Genomic DNA, 19,469 nt, shown 5'->3' with positions numbered 1-19,469 from the left:
AATAATAATAATAATAATAATAATAATAATAATAATAATAATAATAATAATAATAATAATAATAATAATAATGTGAAATAGAGATAAAATAAAGGGATAAGAGAGTCAGGTGAACATGCAGTTAAATGGGGACATAACACTGAGCACAGATTATGGGGATAATGGTTATGTTCTTACCTGGATTGTCCTATTTCAAGTTGAAGATGAGTTTGCAAATTTGAATGCTTTCTCTAAATAAAAGTTCCCCTTCACCTGAAAAAGATCAACATTCTTCAGTGAAAAGAGTTGATTGCACCCTTTTCTCTGATACTCTAGTATATAGAAAACATCATCTGCGTGGGTATGTGTGTGTGTTTTACAGCACTGATTCATTCCCTCATGCAGTCACTATTAGTTCCAACGGAAACGATTATCACGGGGGGGGGGGGGACTACTCAGTTCTACCTTATGTATAAACTGAACCTTAGGTTCTTCTTATGAACAGGGAATGACAATTGACTATGAGTTCTTAGGTTCTCATAAGGGTATATTTATGCTGCACTAAATTAATATTAAACCAAAAAAAATCAGAATAGTAAAAAAATTGCAGCTCTCGGAATTAGGCCTTTAGATGCCCCTAAAATCTGATATTTAATATCATGGCCTTCTAAAAAGCCAGAAAAGAGGATGTTTCTCAGTCCAAATATTTTACTTTATGTATCAAAGATGAAAACGATGATGAAGCCCACTTGAAGATGCTCTTCTTCTTTCTTGGTATCCAAAGAGGTATTTGGAATCCTTGACATAACACTGGGATAAGTAATTAATTAAAACCTAACCCCCTTTCAGGTAGTGGAATCTTCCATCTATTTCCATCAGTTCTGTTTCTGAGAATTATGTCTTGAAAAATGGACTGTTCTTGATTACATTTATTACTGCTATTTATTAAGATTTTTTTTTAAGTCTGTCGTATCATTCAAAGGTTCTTGACAGGTTCTGCAAGCAGGTATGGGAATACCTAAACCTTCTCCTCTTGCTTCTGCATAAGACCAGATTCTATTTAAATCAACAGAACTCTGCAGCGCTACCACTTGTCTTAATTTGAAATCAGTCGTGTCGATAAATCCAAACTATTTGTGAATTATAATTTCTTAAGGGCACCCAAGGGTGTTTCCTGAAAACACCCTACCATCTTTCGAGGATCAATTAAAACTTTATTGGGCAATTAAAACTTTTCAACTTAGACTTTCCAATAAAGTTGCCTTAGATACAGGTACTAAAGGCCACTTTAATAAAACACTTAAAAGTAGTATTGCAATAAAACAGTATATAGATATATTCAGGGCTTTTTTGTAGAAAAAGCACAGCAGGAACTCATTAGCATAACAGGCCACATCTAGCAGCAGGAACTCATTAGCATATTAGGCCACACCTCTGAGAGAGCAGCTCATTAGCATATTAGGCCACACCCCACATTACCAGAAGTATGGTCATCCAGCCACACTCACCTTTTGCTTCTTATTCTGTTTACCTTGTTTGTTGTCAAAACCCAGGGCTTTTTTTTGTAGCAGGAACCCTTTGCATGCTAGGCCACACATCCCTAATGTAGCCAGTCCTAATGAGTTTCTGATGTTGGGTGTGGCCTACTATGCTAATGAGTTCCTGCTGGATATGACCAACTTGGGAGCCAGCCGGAACTCCGTTCCTGTGCGTTTCTGCCCCAAAATAGCCCTGGATACATTTAAAAACAGATATTAGAAGATTTTTTTTCTGTTGACCCCCTCTGCTCTATGAGTGACACTAACTTTCAGAAACAACTATGATTTGACAGGTGTGAGGGATACCATGGACGCTTGATATAAACTAAGCTGTTTTGCATCCCCACTGGGGAAAAAGGCGAGCTATGAATGAAGTAGGTAAAGTGAGGTATAGATGAAGTAGCTAAAGTAAAAGAAAAGTTTCAGTTCCAGTCAACAGTTTTTGGATTTTAGCCACAAGTCTGAAGAAGCAAGTGGACACCAGGAAATAAGTTTTACTGAAGTGTAGAGGTAGCCCTATGCATTGCATGAAAAAAAAATTTCTAATGCAACTACCATGCAATCATATTGCTTTATTGCAGTGTTTTATCTTTGGGGAGACAGAATAGCTGTTACATACATTAAATCTGTCATGTAAAGGAAGTGTAAACACAATCAAGTTAAAACAGGAAACAATGATGCTCCGATGACCAGTTTGGCCATGAAAATTGGTCCATATTATATTATTATGGTACCAGTCCTTGAACTACAGAAGCAGGTGTGTGTGTGTGTGTGTGTGTGTGTGAAGTTTTCCAATGTATTAATGACCTCCAAAATGTCAAGTGGGAGTACAGCCCATTCTGTTTAGGACTATAGAGGCCCTTCTTTTTTAACTGACACCCCCTTGTTTTATACTAGTTATGCTAAGCAGTCAGGGGTTTGTTTTAGGAAAAAGAGGTGCTGGAACTCCCAAGAAGGAAATGAAGTTTTCAGTATATATATATTTCTGTCAAAGAGGTTCCGGGCCAATACACATGACTTGACACATTTCCGCCCTATAGGCCCTTGTCTTTAGGCCACCTTTACTTCATTGGGCCCTTACATGTTTTTAACTGTCTTTCTAATAAATACATGTATTTTTGTTTATTATTACTGGCCCTTTATTTAACTTCTTTCTTACCCTTGTGGTTCTTGGTACTGGATATCTCCCTGAATTAGAACTGATGTCCTGGTAACAGAGATCAGTTCTCATGAAGCCAATGGCTGCTTTGGAAGGTGGACTGTATGACATTGTAACCTGTTGAGGTCCCTCCTCTCACCAAACCCAATGATTCCCAACCCAGAGCTGGCAACCCTATTTGCTGGTGAGCTGTAGACAAAATTAAATTTGAACAAATTTGAACAGATCTCATACCCTAGCTCATCCCACTGGGGACCCAAAGTGGCTTACACTGATCCTTTCTCATCCGTTTTATTCTCACAATAACAATTCTGTCAGGTAGGTGAGGATGAGAGAATGTGATTGGCCCAAGTTCAACCAGCAAGCTTCTGTAGCCAATGTGGGATTCGAACCTGGATCTCTTTGATCTGAGTCAGATACTCCAACAACTATACTACACTGGCTGTGATAGCTCAGGGATGTCCTTAACCCCCCCCCCTTTTAATGGAGGATATCCATTTTGTGACCCTTGTCTTTGCTGCCCTTCTCCCTAATATGTACACAAAAGGCCTTCTTAGTCTTGGCACCAAAACACAAACTCCAATAAGTCACAGAAGCTGTTAAACCTCCTTTGTTTTGTCACAGAGGGGGCATTTCCACCCTCCCTATCTGTGATGCTTGCACCTTCCCTGGTTTCTCATGAGTAACTCTTTACTTGCTTTCCAAATATCAGAGGGATGTTGGGGAATTGATCTGTGCCCAGATGGTCCAATACCCTTCCCTTTTTGGCACTGCATGTCCCATCGTCATCCTGAAACTGATGGCCAGTTTGGGACCCCAGTCTTCTTTTCTGATGAGTTATACCTGTGAGAAACAAACATAAATTCCATTGGAAATAGTGTATCTGTGGGTGGGTGGGTGCTTCAGATAACCCTGGCCAGGATTTTCCTATTCCCTGCATTTTAATCACTGCAGCTCCCATGATCATCCTGAAGATGGTGGTCAATTAGGAGGCTTCTAGCTTGATTTACAAATGAGTTAACTGCAGAAAATCTTAGTTTCTATTGCAAATTGCATTGCCAAGATTGCTAACACTAGGTGGTAATATTTCTGGTGATCTGGTGATTTGGTGGTGGAACCTAAGTTAGGGCAGAATTTGGGAAAGGAGGCAGCTCATCAGGGAAGTCATGGTGTAGAGTCCACCATCCTAAGTTGCCATTTTCTTTAGAGGAACTGATCTCTGTAGTCAGGAGATCATTCCAGGAGAACACCAAGCCCCACTTTGGGGTTACAATTAGGGATGGGCATGGGCACAAACTAAAAAAATGCAGCTAGGTTCGTGGTTCATGGTCAAACCGTGAACTGAACCACAAACCAGACTAGTAGGCTCACTGGCAAAATAAACCAGTTCATGGCCCCCAGCAAACTCTGTTGAAAGGGACCACAGTCCCTTTAAACAGGGTTTGCCCAAAGGGACTGCACAAGAAAGCCTGAAAATGAGGAGCAGGTCACTTGCCACTGCTCAGCTGTTTTTTGGCTTTCCTTGTGCAGCCCCTTTAACTTTAAAGGGACTGGACAGCAGTGGGGAAGAGAAAGCAGGGGGTTAAAGAGACTTGGAGTCCCTTTAAACCCCTGCTTTCTGCTCTAGCCACAAACCACCACAAAGTGCTTTAAAAGTTCGTTGAGGTTTGTGATGGTAGACCCATCACAAATTATGGTTTGAGTACCACAAACTGGGTAAAGATTGCCATGAATTTTGCTTCATGATTCGGTTCATGCCCATCCTTATTAGCAACCCTAAAGGGGGGTGCTGGAGATAAGTTAAGCAAGGATGTCCCTGTTCTCTTAATTTTTGGCACTGCAACTCCCATCGTCATTCTGAAGCCGATGGCCAATTTTGAAACTCCTAGAAGTATTTTCAGATGCCTTATGCCTGCTAGAGACGACCATAGCTTCCGTTCGAAATAGCACTGGGAGCCTTCTGTGGGTAACCTTGGCCATGAACTCTCTTTATGTTTCATAATCATCTTGAAGCAGGTGACCCATTTTGAGGCTCCTAGATTTATTTTGGATGAGTTGCACCTGTCAGAGACAACCATAGCTTCTATACAAAAAACAGGGAGTGGGAGGTTCTGAAGACTGCATGGGCCAGAATGTCCCTGTTCCCTTCATTTTTGACAGTACAATTCTCAATATTATTCTGAATTTGGTGGCCAATTTTGAGGTGCCTAATTTTATTTTCTGGGGATTTATTCTTGTCACAGAAGAAAGATACAAAAAATCTGGACACACACAACTAAAACAGATAAACAAATATAAAGCCAACAGTCGTGTTAGTCTGACCCGCAATCAACAGTCATAAGACTTATGACTGTTGATTGCGGGTCAGACTAACATGACTGTTGGCTTTATATTTGTTTAACAGAAGAAAGATAGACAGGCAGACGGACAGATCCTTTTATTACTCTTGATAAAACCCTAATTGCTTCTTAGATGTTAATACATAATACATAACTCAATGTCCTGTGCAATAAGATCATGTTGTATTGTGAACAATTGAATACATATTGGAAACATGGAGTTGGTGAAGAATGCACCTCCAATATTACCAGTCATTTACTAGAGAGCTTTGCCCAATGCATTCCTTCCAAATGCCCTCATTAAGGACTCCTTGACTTCATTATTCCTGAAACTATATATAATGGGGTTCAGCATAGGATTGATGACAGCATAAAATACAGAAATAAATTTGTCAGTCTCTGGTGAGTAACTCGATTTGGGCCTCATGTACATAAACATGCCAGTCCCATAATAAATGGTCACCACTGTCAGATGAGAGGAACAAGTGGAAAAGGCTTTGCGCCTGCCCCCTGCGGTGCGGATTCTAATGACAGCACTAATGATGTGGCCATAAGATACAAGGATCAAGATGAAGGGCAGCATCAATGTGCTGATACCTGACAGTAACATTAAGAGTTCATTCAGGGAGGTATCAGAACAGATCATATGCAGCAGAACAGGAACTTCACAGAAAATGTGGTTAATGAGATACGGTCCACAAAGAGGAGGCAGGCTTAGTCTGAGTGGAACCACAGAAACTAGAAAACTTAACGTCCAAGATGCTGCTGCAATCCTCACACAGACATGGTGATTCATTATAATGGTGTAGCGCAGGGGGTGACACACGGCTACATAGCGATCCAAAGCCATCACAGCCAGAATGATGCATTCTGCAGCTCCCATAAAGGCAGATATGTAAGTTTGCACCATGCACAGTAGGTAGGATATGGTTTTCTTAACAGATAGCAGGTTAGACAACATTTTGGGGACCACAGCAGTTGTGTAGCAAAGGTTCAAAAACGCCAGATGTCTAAGGAAAAAATACATGGGTGTTTGTAAGTGGGGATCTGCAGTGGCCAGAGCAATGATTCCAAAGTTACCAAAGAGGGTTGCCATATATATGAAAGTGAATATCACAAAGAGCAGTAGTTCCAGTCTGGGATGAACAGAAAAACCCATCAGTATGAATTCCAAAACTTCAGTTTCATTATCTTGAATCATTATGTCCAGTAGGATCTATCTAAGAAGAAAAAAATATATGTAAATGCCAAATGACATTCCACTTTAGTGTCCAAAATATAAACAAGACATTAGAGATGATAGCAATCATATCAAGGGTCCTCCTGAAGTCCTAAACAGGAGTGAACTCGGGATTTAAAATGGCCCTGGAACAAACCAAACTGGGGAGCCCTTGGGGCATTATAAGCCAGGGCTGCAGGGGCCATTCAGCCCAGCAGTTCCAGAAATGGGCACAAGCTCATCCATTGTTTCCTCTTTCAAACTGATAGTGGTACAGGACACAACGGATGAACTGACACCAAATACCATTGATGATGATCTGAGCCAAGTGAGCCCTGAGGATCTGGCAGAGTTGCTGGGATTTGGTTGTGCTTCCACCTGGTCATCAGTGGTTCCCTAGGGCAGTGGTCTACCAGGAAATTTCCCTGTAATTTAAATGCCCAGTCAGCTCTGGTTCAAAACTTAAAACATGCTTGACTGGTCAACATAGTCTTTAGTAATGGAGATTCCATAAACACTCAAGCCATGTCTTTAAACATTTACTACATGAAGTTGTCATCGTATGTTAAAGCCCACAGTGCCTTCACTTGTTTTGCTTCCAGCTATTTCTACTTTTGGTTATTTATGTCCAGTGTAAATTGTTGCACTAATATTGATGTTAGCTGAAGTGGCTAAGATATCTTTATACATTTTTCGCCTCCTGTCTTCAGTAAGGTCTTGCTGTATATCCTGTTGCCATTTCTACCTGTCAGCTGGTTCCTGATAAACTAATTCTAGAATAGAATTCTGCTAATAGTCAAAGATGGTCTCTGTTCATAGAGTACTAGATCAAACCTGAACAACAGACCAATCTCATGATTCTCAACAATATGAAATATTGGGTTGGAATAAACAGTAGTAAGGCACTAGGAAGGTTAGATAGGGATTTCAGCTTTGTATGAAGAATGTGATATATATACTGTATTAATTAATTGTATAAGTAGATTGTGTTTCATTTTGGTACTTTTATTTTGCTTATAACAAAGTGTTATCTAAGGATTATTTTCTCTTTTGTGTCTTGTTCCTATTTAACAAAGTTATTTAAACAAAGAAACAAAAATCAAGGGCATAAAAGAAAAAAAATCAAGGGCCTTGTGAAAGAATTCATAAAAAGAACATTTGTGGCATATTGTATGTGGTGCCTTACTAAAGAAAAAAGTCGAGAGCAAAATAACATAAGAAGAAATAACATAAGTCCATCCAGTCCAACACTCTGTGTCACACAAGTGTGAAGAAATCTTCTTCAGGGGGAAATATGGTCATAGGCAATGTTCCCTCTAAGCTGTGGGGTCTTGTGAGCAAATATTCTACTTTGTGAGCTGCTGGCATTAAAGTGGTGAGCAAGAAATTTGGCTACTGCATCAATGAGTTAGCTCTGGAGCCACTCTTCCTGAGCGAAGACAGAAATGTGTGAGCCGGAGGCTAAAAAACTGTGAGCTAGCTCACACCAACTCAGCTTAGAGGGAACAGTGGTCATAGGTATATAAAATAATGTGCCAATTGGGGATTAAGAAGTGAAACCATTCAGCAAAGAGTTGCATGCTTGAAGGTTCCCTACTTGTACGTACTATTAGATCTAAAGCTACAGATAGAGACTCAGTCTTCTCTGTGACATGAAGTGACTTCCCCAATTTTAGTTGATGGCCAATCTACAGTCTTTCCCTGAGAAATAGGATTATTTGCTCATGCTTACCTGTACTCTATCCACATCCAGATGACTAGACTGTTAGGGGAAGGAATGGAGATTCAAATGAGTGTACATCTTGCCAGTGCTAAAGGAACAGCACTTCCTTTCTAAATGCATCCACATACTACTACTTATTCTAGTTATTACCTTGAAAATACTAAGTGGCTTGGGACCAGAATACAGCCGCCCTGAGCCTGTTCGCAGGGAGGATGGGATACAAATGGAATGAATAAATAAATAAATAAAATCTGTTACCTGTCTGTCAATCAAAATCTTTATCGGACGCTCTGCTTTTTGTTTCCACATTTTCAGAGATTAAGTGGGTGACTACCAGAGACAGACTTCTCAGTTGTGCCACCTTACTTATGTTACTCCTTCTCTATAGTGGCTCACCTGGCACCTTGGGCAATTAGCTTCAGGTTACAGATGAGGACTATGTTCTGGTTAGATTCCTCCCACCGTGTTTCTTCCAATCTTTGGTTTTGAAATTAATAGGTTTTCCAGGCTGGTTCACTGTGATATTTGTGACATTTTTTTCAGGGTAGATTTTGTTGGAAGTGTATTGGAGGCAGGCAGCTGAGAATCTGAAGGGTCATTTCAAAATAAGCAAATAAATAAAAACCACATAGTGTTTTTGGCCATTCCCTACAGCATAACCCACCTTTTCTTCATCTATCAGCCCAATCCATTTGGTTAGAGAAAATTATAAAAGGGAAATCATCATTGGCTGCATTGCTGCCATCCACCATTTCACCTAAGTATAGAGGCACACTTTGACTCACATCTCCCAAGCTGCAAACTATAGCAAATCATGCAAAATACCTCCTTGTTTCTGACTATACAGCTTTCTCTCTCTCTCCTTCCCACCCCCCTCCACCTAAACAATAGCAAACACTTTCTTAAATATTCAGCAAAGTTTTAAATACTTTACTTGTTTTTTGAGATGTGATTATTTATGGAAGTAGTTTATTATTCATCTGATTTTAAAATATGTATAGAGAGCAACAATTTAGTATAGATAACCCTGGTCTATCATCTCTTGGTCCACAGAGCAGCATCACTTTTTTTTTTAAGTGCAGATAGTTGCTGTATAATGAGTCCCCCCCCCCGTCTTTATCTACATCAAGGCCTATTGTAAGGTCACAAGGATCTGGCATAAGAAGGCTTTCTTGGTTGGAGGAGGCATATTCCACTGGTGGGAGGCTGATTGCACCAAAGGAAGGTTCTGTAGTAAAACAAAACTTTTGGATCCATTGTTTGGATAAAATGGTATACTTTAATTTCACCCAAAAGAACAACTACTCCTTACCATGAAAGGAAGTATTTGGATCCTGGAGAGTGTGCCCCCCCCACTTTATAATATTGCAAAACAAAAAGGAGATCAACTTACTCATTTCATTCGTTTATGCAAACCCTTATTTTAAGGAGATAAGTGGAACTGACCTGAATTTTGCATCCTACCTGTTCACTGTCCATATCTGTGACACTTGAAGTCAGGGGAGGTTAAAAAAACTGCTCTTCAATATGATAGTTCTATTAATGTACTAGTGAACAAATCTCATGTGCCCAATTACAAAAAAAAAAAAAAAAACACCTCAAACTTGACTTTACTTTCTTAATTCACATCTTAGTCAGAGGCCACACTGGAAGGGAGGAAGTGGAAAACAGAGTAGGCTGAAAGTTTTTCCTGAGGCCAGACTGTATCTTTATGTCAAATAAGAGAATCAGGTGGAACAGAGCCCCTGGGAAGTCCAATGAGTATATCAGAAAGAGTAAAAGTACAGATCATTACATTTAACTTCTCTATTTTTTTTTAAAAAAATTACCTGCTAGTTAAAAGTAATAGAGAGTATGCAGAAGAGGTGAAAACATGCGTTGTGTCCGCTGGCCGCCACCAGGGGCCAGCGAATACCCCAGAGCTTGACTCTGGAAGAACAATGGGGACTAAGCTCCTGGTCTCTCCAAGGAGGGACCAATGGGACGTTGGCGGGAGATTCAAACCCACCAATTGAACCTAAGGGGTGTCCCCAGTTGTGTACATAGTTGGCCCACGGGCCGTTTCCCTTTGTCCTTGTTGTGTAGCAGTGAAGCGTGCAGGATGCTATGCGAACCGCAGCGGCCTATCCATGTGGTTAAAACCACTACACAATAGTGGCGACGAGGATGGGATTTAGCGCTAGGCCATCCCGGCCACTGAACGGTGTCTGAAGGCACACAGCTCCACAGCTGACGGATGAGCGAGTTGACCGGAGAAACCGATCCCGCCCAGGAGGCCCAAGTGTCAGCACCAGCACCAGCCCCATCGAGCGTGATGGCAACCGCGTCTGGTCCAGGCCTCCTGCCACCCTTCGACACTGCACGCCCGCAAAACTGGGGTGACTGGGTACGTGGCGTGAAGTCCACGCTCGCTTTCTACAAGGTGACAGACAATGCGCAAAAGAGAGGGTTCCTCCTCGCCTCCTGTGGAACCGCCGTCATGGCCCTAGCCAAGGGACTACTTTCCCCGACGGACTTGGATGCCTGCTCGTTCGACCAGATCGTCAAGGCAGTCCAAGACCACTATGCTCCGAAGCCATCGGAGATGACCTGTCGGTTGGTGTTCTACGACCGGAGCCAACTCACCCGGGAAACAGCCGCGGACTTCCTCGTGGAGCTCCATCGCTTGGCCGCAGATTGCAACTTTGGGGCGCACCTCGACGAGGCCCTCTGTGACCGTTTCGTCATGGGACTGATGGAGCAGAAGCTCAAGCAGCGGATTGCAGAGAAGCAAGACATTACCCTCACCATGGCCCTATCGTCCGTCATCGCCTGGGAACAGACACACCCAGCCTCGACCACGGCCCAGCAAGTTGAGCCGGACGACCCCGAGGAGCAAGAGGCCCATCGAGCTTCCAAAGGCCCCAAGCATCGCTCTCCAGGGCAGGAATGTCCCTGCACTACAGGTGCCGACTGTACGAGCTGCGGGGAGAAGCACGAGAGGAAGTCCTGCCGGATCAGCGACGCAATCTGCCGAAACTGCGGGCGGACCAGCCACATCGCTCGTATGTGCTGCTCAAAGGCAAAGAAGGCACCACCATCGCGTCACAGAGCGGAAGCACACTGTGAGGATGCCAAAGGGGCCGAAGACCTTTACCACCTTAGCCAGATGATTAAAAAGTTACTGCTACTACCCGGCAAATCACCCACCCCTAAAATTATGGCCACCGTAACAATAGAGGGGTCCCCTTGCACCATGGAGATAGACTCGGGCTTGGCGGCCTCCATCATTTCCGAGGCCATGCTGAGCCGTTTATGCCCAAAGGGGGGACCTCGGTTGCGCCCATCCCCGGTGACACTCATGGACTTCCAGAGGAACTGGGTACTGATAAAAGGGGTTGGGACGTTTCGGGTACAATATGGGAAGTTCAAGAGCCAGCTAGACTTAATCGTAGTTAAGGGAGACCTGGTCAGCTTGCTGGGTCGTGCCTGGTTCGAGCCCCTGGGAATCTCAGTAGAGGGAGTTCAGCTTTGCACGGCCCAAGACTTCAAAGAGATATGCAGGGAGTTACCCGCTGTATTTGAAGACTCCCTGGGCCGATATACGCCCCCCGGTGTCTCTGCAGCTAGACCTCAAGGTGGCCCCATTCGCATGCGTGCCAGGACGGTTCCGCTGTCGGTCAAGCCCAAAATCGACGCGGAACTTGATCGCCTTGTAGCTCAAGGCGTCCTGGAACTGGTCTCCCACACGGCGTGGGAGACCCCAATAGTCGTGGTCGAAAAGCCGAATGGGGCGGTCCGCATCTGCACAGACTATAAATGTACACTGAACAAGGCGCTACAGGACCACGCATATCTGCTTCCTGTGGTTAGCCACGTCCTGGCCACCTTGGGAGGGGTGAAGATCTTTGGTAAACTGGATCTCACCCAGGCTTACCAGCAGTTGCTGGTAGACGAGGCGACTGCTGAAGCGCAAACAATTGTGACCCACCGGGGGGCATTCCGGGTCAAGAGGCTGCAATTCGGGGTGAGCATGGCACCTGGGCTGTTCCAGCAATTGATGGACTCTCTCCTTAAAGGAATCCCCGGCGTCACCCCGTTCTTTGACGATGTTCTGATTGCCGCTGCCACGCCGGCCGACTTCGCAGACCGTCTCCACACAGTGCTCCGACGTTTCCAGGACGCTGGACTTAAGGTGAAACTGGAAAAGTGTCGGCTGGGGGGTGCCATCTGTGGACTTTCTGGGGTTCACTGTGGATGCGGAGGGCCTCCACCCGACCAGGGACAAAGTCAAAGCGATTGTGGAAGCTCTGCCCCCTAAGTCCAAAGCTGAGCTACAGGTGTTCTTAGGGATTCTCAATTTCTACCACGCTTTTTTGGCCCCACAAGGTGGCGGTAGCATAACCTCTACATCGCCTTTTGGACAAGCAGGCCCCCTGGGTTTGGGCCCCACGCCAGGCTGCCGCGTTCCATAATGTCAAGGAACTATTGATTTCAAACTCGGTCCTGGCCCATTTTAATGAGGCTCTGCCAGTGGTTTTGGCATGCGACACCTCTCCTTATGGCGTTGGGGCAGTGCTGGTGCATCATCTTCCGGACAGTCGGGAGGTCCCTGTGGCTTATTACTCGTGCACCCTATCTGCGGCCGAGCGGAACTACACCCAGATAGACCGCGAGGGCCTTGCCATTGTTGCAGGGGTCAAGAAGTTCCACGACATCGTCTACGGCCGGCCTTTCACAATCGCCACGGACCACCGACCGCTACTCGGAATTTTTGCGCCCGATCGCAGAACGTTTCAGGTCATTTCTCCAAGGGTCTTGCGCTGGTCCATCTTCTTAGTGGCCTACGACTACACGCTAGAACACCGCCCCAGGAAAGCCACGGGCCACGCATACGCTCTTAGCCGTCTTCCCCTTCCGGATGTGGTGGAAGACCCAGCCCCAGCCCACCTCATCCTTCAGATGGAAGGCCTGCTGGAGGCCCCGCTGCAAACTGCAGACATTGCTCGCCGCTCGGCAAGGGACCCCGTTATATCCCGGGTGCTGGGCTGGGTGGTGAGGGGGTGGCCGGGGAAGCCCGAAGGCCCCAAGTTCACAGCGTTCATGGCCCGCCGGGAGGAGTTTTCGACACACAAAGGCTGCCTGCTGTGGGGTGACAGGGTCGTGGTCCCCAGCGTCCTCCGGAAAAAGGTTCTCAAGGCCCTGCATGAAGCGCATCCGGGCATTGTAAGGATGAAAGCCCTCGCCCGGAGCTACGTCTGGTGGCGGGGCATCGACGCGGAAGTAGAGGCTTGGGTGAAACGTTGCCAGGCCTGCCAGGCCGTCTGACCCAGCCCACCGGGGGTGCCGGTTCAGTTGTGGGAATCCACCCGAACCGCATGGTCCTGGCTACACATAGACTTCGCTGGGCCATTTCATGGACTGTTATTCCTGGTAATGGTGGATTCCTACTCGAAGTGGTTGGAGATAAGCCCCGTCTCTACAACATCCACTAAAGCGACCATACGTGCCCTCAGGAAGATTTTTGCCACCCATGGCCTTACGGACACCATCGTTTCGGACAACGGGACGGCGTTCCCATCTGAGGAGTTCCAGCAGTTCCTCAGCAGCAACCTGATCAAACACATCAGGTCGGCGCCATTCCACCCAGCGACAAACGGACAGGCGGAACGCATGGTCCGGATGGCTAAGGAAGCGCTGAGCCGCCTGACAGAGGGGGACTGGGAACGTCGCATTGCCTGTTTCCTCTTGGCGCAACGGACTATGCCCAACCCAGTAAGTGGCCGCTGCCCAGCCGAGCTTCTAATGGGCCGGACTGGGCGCCAGAGCCATGGAACACCCAGGAGCAGAGAGAAGTACCACACGGGTTCTTCCCAGAGGACCCAGTCTACATGAGGAATTTCGGAAGAGGACCGGCCTGGCTCGCTGGCCGCATCATCTGTCCCACGGGCACCGTGATGTACGAAGTGTCAACGGAATGCGGGCAGGTCCTGCGGCGGCACATCGACCAGCTCCGTAGACACATGCTCCCAGAACACCCGGATGAGGAAGAACCGGAGCAACGGGCAGCCCCCAAGAGGAGCTTACCAGAAGCCCCCGCATCAGACACCATCAAGGAAGGCAGCCCAGACCCAGCCACGGTTCCCCCGGCAGCTGTAGAAGAGACCCCAACGACGGGCGCTTCGGAGCCAGAGGGGCCGGCACAGCAGACGCCTCCCAACATAGGAGACGGGGCCCCCGGGACTCCAGTACCAGCCCCCAGACGGTCTTCCAGAGTGCGGTTGTCCCCATCATACCTCAAGGACTATGTGACCTAGGGGGCAGTCTGAACTATGGGGGGAGGGATGTTGTGTCCGCTGGCCGCCACCAGGGGCCAGCGAATACCTTAGAGCTTGACTCTGGAAGAACAATGGGGACTAGGCTCCTGGTCTCTCCAAGGAGGGACTAATGGGATGTTGGCAAGAGATTCAAACCCACCAATGGGACCTAAGGGGTGTCCCCAGTTGTGTACACAGTTGGCCCACGGGCCATTTCCCTTTGTCCTTGTTGTGTAGCAGTGAAGCGTGCAGGATGCTATGCGGACCGCAGTGGCCTAGCCATGCAGTTAAAACCCACTACACAATAACATGTAATACTGAATATGCAGCAATGATGAAACTAATAATGTAGCTGCAAAACAGACTAGTTATGAAATCTGAAGTGTAACATGATGAATACAGCTATACCCCATCAGAAGTAAATCTCATTGTACATTATTAGACAAAGCTCTAAGACCTTTTCAATATAATGAAGGGGGCATTGGGGAGAATACTTTCTGTCTTTTATACTTGTTTATATAATACACACCTATAATATATACAGTTATCCTAGGTAACCCATTTTTTTACTTTCTGTATTTTCTTTGTACTATTTATTTGTGTTTGTTTGTGTGTATGTGTGCGTGCGTGCGTACATATATATATTTCAACTTATATCGCACCCCTTCTCTTTGCCAAGCAGGGCTCAGGGTGGCTTCTAACATTAAAATCAGCATTACAGTTTTAAAATCCAATATATACTATATATTCCAGATCATTACCTTTCACAAGCCTGCTTTGAGTCAGGATATAGCCTTACCAAAAGCCAATACCCATACTCCAGGGGGAAGGGTTTTACAGAAACTACCTTTCTGCAGGGTGTGTAAGGCAGAGATGTTCCGCCAGGCATTCAGCTGAGGACAGCGACAGTACAGCGTGTAGTTAGGCACTCTCATACCCTCCATTCTCCACAACCATCCCCCCCAGGGTGGAATGGCTGGGAAATGGCTACCGCCACCAGACCTGGCTAGTCAGTCATTCCTGATAGGCTAGCTCTCCCATGCTGTGCCCTCATAGGCTTGCTCACCCTCGTGATTCCATTTGAGGATTTGGGGGGGGGGCAGGCAGGCAAAAGCCTGTGCTTGCATATGGGCAAGCAGAGGTCTTCTCTACAGCCCCCCCAGAAGCTTTTGAAATTTGATATTTTTTCCACCTTCTTGCAACGACTACATTATACTGATGAATGATTAGTGCTGTATGTATTGTGTTTTTATTGTTTTTTAAAAATGTTTGATTACTTATTGTATGTCCTTTCTATTGTAAGCCACCCTGAGCCTTGCTTGCAAGGAAAGGTGGCCTAAAAATCTAAATAAATAAATAACGTTCTACAACCAACCAAAAATACCCAAACAGAAAAAGGGACAGATTTCCAAGATCAATATAGTGATGATTCCAAAATGTTGATAGGCAAATAAGATTCTGAGGTTCCGGAATGGTTCCCAACTTGGAAAAATTATGCACACACATTCTGAGATCATTCAAATGCTAAAGGCGATCAGAAACACCAGCCATTTTTGTCAAATATTGATAAGAGTTACGGGGCATGTAACTTACAGAATAAGCAACAGGTGGATTATTGTGGCTCAGACACTTAAGGAATCAGAGTCAGGAAGGCCCAGACAAGACACAGTGCAGATCTATGCAGAGTTACAATTGGAACTAAAAGGTGTAGTCTGGAGAAACTCTGCTTGCTGGTGGAAAGTGCTGTCAAGCTGCAGCTGAGTGATGGTCACCCCAATGGGTGAAAGGAATTTTTAAAGATTATGAATGGGAATTTGGGATACTTGATCATGAAGACCATTTATTCTACTCCGATGGTATCCATATTCACAAATACACACAATGAACACACATACACACACACTATTTGTGTACAATGCACACCTGGCTTTTTTAAAAAATGCATTGAGTACTTCTCATGTTATCTTTAGTGCAGGTACTGCTCAATATGTGATGCAAACTCAGTGTTTATCCCAGTACTGGTCCCTAGTTTCCATTAAAAAGTGAACTGAATGTACATTCAAAATTTCCACCAGCTTCACAGTAATAATGAGAGTTGCAGTACCCAAAATGAAGGGGAACAGAACATCTTGGTTCAGTTTATCTCCAGACCCCACCCACCCACTTTTTGAAATCGGCACTAAGAAACATGTGATTTAAGCCCCATCATTATCCAGGTACTGGTCCTGTGATTTTATCTGTAAATTGAAAGCAGGTACATATGTACATGACAGGGTTTGTATGTGTTTATTGTAATGTGTAAATAGGGCCCCTGTCTTTTTCTAAGAGTGCAGTCTCTGAGAATTTCAACAGAACTGGAAGAGAGACAGGTAGACCCAGAAATGTATTCCCCAATTAAACCAGGAGAACACCTTGAAAAGGTGAAGCTGCCTTATGCTGAATCATATCCTTTGTCCATCAAGATCAGTATTGTTTGCTCAGACTGGCAGTGGCTGTCCAGGATCTTAGACTTAGGTCTTTCACATCACCTACTACCTGGTCTGTAACTGGAGATGCCAGGGATTGAACCTGGAACCTTCTGCATGCCAAGCAGCTCCTGTACCACTGAGCCAAAGTCCCTCCCCAAAGGGAAAGGACACAGAGACCTGCCATATACTAAATCAGTCCATCAGTTCATCAGAGTCAGGACTGTCTATGAAGACTAGGAGTGACACTCCAAATCTCACATCACCTAGTGCCAGATCCTTTAAATAAAGATGCTGGGGATTGAATTTGAGACCTTCTGCATTCTAAACAGATATTCTACCACTGAGCCACAGTCCTTCCTAACTAGTTGTGAACTAGCTTTATTTCTGATATCAAAGAATCTGATTTCACATGTGACCTTTACCTCTCATCTCAGAACTGAATTCTTGGGAGAGATGGAAGAATGCAAATGTAATGGTGCCTTATTTAAAAAAAAGTATCTTTTTCAGGATGGGGAAAAGTCAAAAGTGATGTATTGCAATATGACTTGGAGTTTCATGACTTTGTTCTATACCAGTTATGTTCAAGTTGAGTACACTCCTAAATTCCAGAAAAATAGATCAGTTTATTGAAAACATTGTATGATATTTATGTCTTATCTCAGTTAACATCCCATGTTTTCATGCAATGCTTTAAAAAGAAAGGGTTGTTTCAATAACACATTTCCACAAAATAAAGAGAATTCCACTGCACTGGAGGATGATTTCTCACTTAGCAAAAATAAATTATTGAATCCACCCCAAATATTAAACACATCATTTGCATTTGAGTATTATTTAATTATGTTGGTATCTCACTGGTTGTTCACACACATTTTTTACCTACCAAGACAACTTTAGACGATCATGCAGGTCATAAATATTTCTACGAATATTACTGTTGAATTCGGGGAGGATTCCTTGGAATTTGGAATCCTTGGAAATTTGGAATCCTTGGAAATTCTGAAACCCTTGTCATAATAAGAGCAACCAACTGGATCCTCAGTCTCATAACTTCTCCAAAAATATCACGTAACTAGGCTGGTGCTGAGTCAGAGTCCAAACATGAAATTAGCCCAGAATGTGTGTTTGCTATCCTAATATTGCTGGATATAGACATGGGGCAGGATCCTTATCTGAGAACTGAATATGAACCTGGGAAATCTGGAATCTGAATCAACTTTTTTTTAAAAGACAGGGTTCTGGTGATACAGCAAGGATGTAAGGCTAGGCTCCCAGAAAACTCATGGTTCTCACCATGTAAAAGAACAGAAATTGCACATTGCTCTATTTGTGACTGAAGTTGTTCATTGGGAATAGAAATTACCAAACAGCTCATTTATCTAGCTTCCAATCTTACACTATGAAGTTTCCAGATCAAGCCCTTAAATCCCAGGAAGGTTGTTTAGGTATGTATTCCAAACCACAGTGTTGTCACTGTGAGGATCACTAAGTAGTGTAGACTGAGAGCATATTTAGGAAATCAGCCATCTTTTATTTTCTGAAGCTATTCCCTTTAGAACATCTCTCAATGCCTCTTTCATCTGTTCATTTCTGAGACTGAAGATGAAAGGGTTTAATAAGGGTGTCAAGATGCCAGAGAAAATGGCTAATGCCTTGTTCATGCTCATGATGTCAGTCTGGGATGGCCTGACATACACAAAAATGGAGATTCCATAGCCCATGGAGACAACAGTGAAGTGAGAGGCACAAGTGGCAAAGGCCTTCTTCCTACCCTGAGCAGAAGGAATCTTGAGAATGGTTGAAATTATGTAAACATAAGAAGTAGCAGTGAATGAAAGGGAACCAAGCAACAGGATTAAAGAACTAACAAAGTCAATAAGTTCAATAAGGCTTATGTCCGTACAGGCAAGATGTAGCAAAGGGGCACTGTCACAGAAGTAGTGGTTGATGACATTAGGTCCACAATAAGGCAACCTCACCTTCAGCACTGTCGATAAGAAAACAAACAGGAATCCACAAATCCAAGAGCCAATCACCATCTTGACACAAACAGTCCCGGTCATGAGGGTAGGGTACCTAAGTGGGTAACAGATGGCCATGTAACGGTCGAAGGACATAGCAGCAAATAGAATGAACTCAGTGGAACCCATGAAGAAATAGAAGTATGACTGAGCAAAACAGCCACCCAACGAAATGGTTTTCCTCTTAGTCAAGAAATTGGCCAGCATTTTCGGCACTACACAGGTTGTCATGAATATCTCAATGAAGGACAAATTGCTGAGGAAGAAATACATGGGGGAGTGGAGGCGAGAATCAATGGTGATGAGTAGAATGATGAGAGCATTTCCAAGCACTGTCACTATATACACAAGAAGGAAAACCAGAAAAAGGACAATCTCCAAAGCAGGGTCATATACAAACCCAAGCAAAAGGATTTCAGTGATAGAGGTCATGTTTCCCATTTCCATTTTGTGGCATCTGGAATCTATGGGGGAAATGAAAAGTTATTAAAGGGCAAGTAGGAAAGAGGACGGCGGAAGACAGGAAGGCCTGGCGTGATCTGGTCCATGGGGTCGCGAAGAGTCGGACTCGACTGTGTGACTGAACAACAACAGGAAAGCTATCAAAACTTGCAATCTTAAATATGTTTTCTTCAGCCTGGGGTAAATGACTTCTTCACCCAGTTGTAAGCTATAGCTGTGGGCATTCATTAAGATCAGGCAAATATGTAAGGAACTGTACTTCTTC

The 19,469-nt window shown here is 44.5% G+C and overlaps 2 protein-coding genes across 2 annotated transcripts in view; both read right to left on the bottom strand.

The window, feature by feature from the left end:
- LOC107106310 (olfactory receptor 2G3-like) overlaps nt 1–6,216 on the bottom strand; it is a 6,475-nt gene extending 259 nt beyond the window's left edge. Inside the window, exons 1-2 of the mRNA XM_015406440.1 lie at nt 5,310–6,216; nt 5,051–5,079 (exon numbers count right to left, since the gene is read on the bottom strand). Of these exons, the coding sequence (XP_015261926.1) occupies nt 5,051–5,079; nt 5,310–6,216 (936 nt within the window). The remainder of the gene's footprint in view (nt 1–5,050; nt 5,080–5,309) is intronic.
- A 12,016-nt stretch (nt 6,217–18,232) lies between these two features.
- LOC107106309 (olfactory receptor 6M1-like) lies at nt 18,233–19,216 on the bottom strand. Its single transcript, XM_015406439.1, has one exon. The coding sequence runs from the start codon at nt 19,187–19,189 to the stop codon at nt 18,233–18,235; it is 957 nt and encodes a 318-aa protein (XP_015261925.1). The 5' UTR covers nt 19,190–19,216.
- Nucleotides 19,217–19,469: the final 253 nt, after the last annotated feature.

This window comes from Gekko japonicus, unplaced genomic scaffold, assembly GCF_001447785.1.
Source record: "Gekko japonicus isolate JY-2015 unplaced genomic scaffold, Gekko_japonicus_V1.1 scaffold3366, whole genome shotgun sequence".
Classification (NCBI taxonomy): Eukaryota; Metazoa; Chordata; class Lepidosauria; order Squamata; family Gekkonidae; genus Gekko; species Gekko japonicus.
This window is presented reverse-complemented; position numbering and strand designations above follow the sequence as displayed.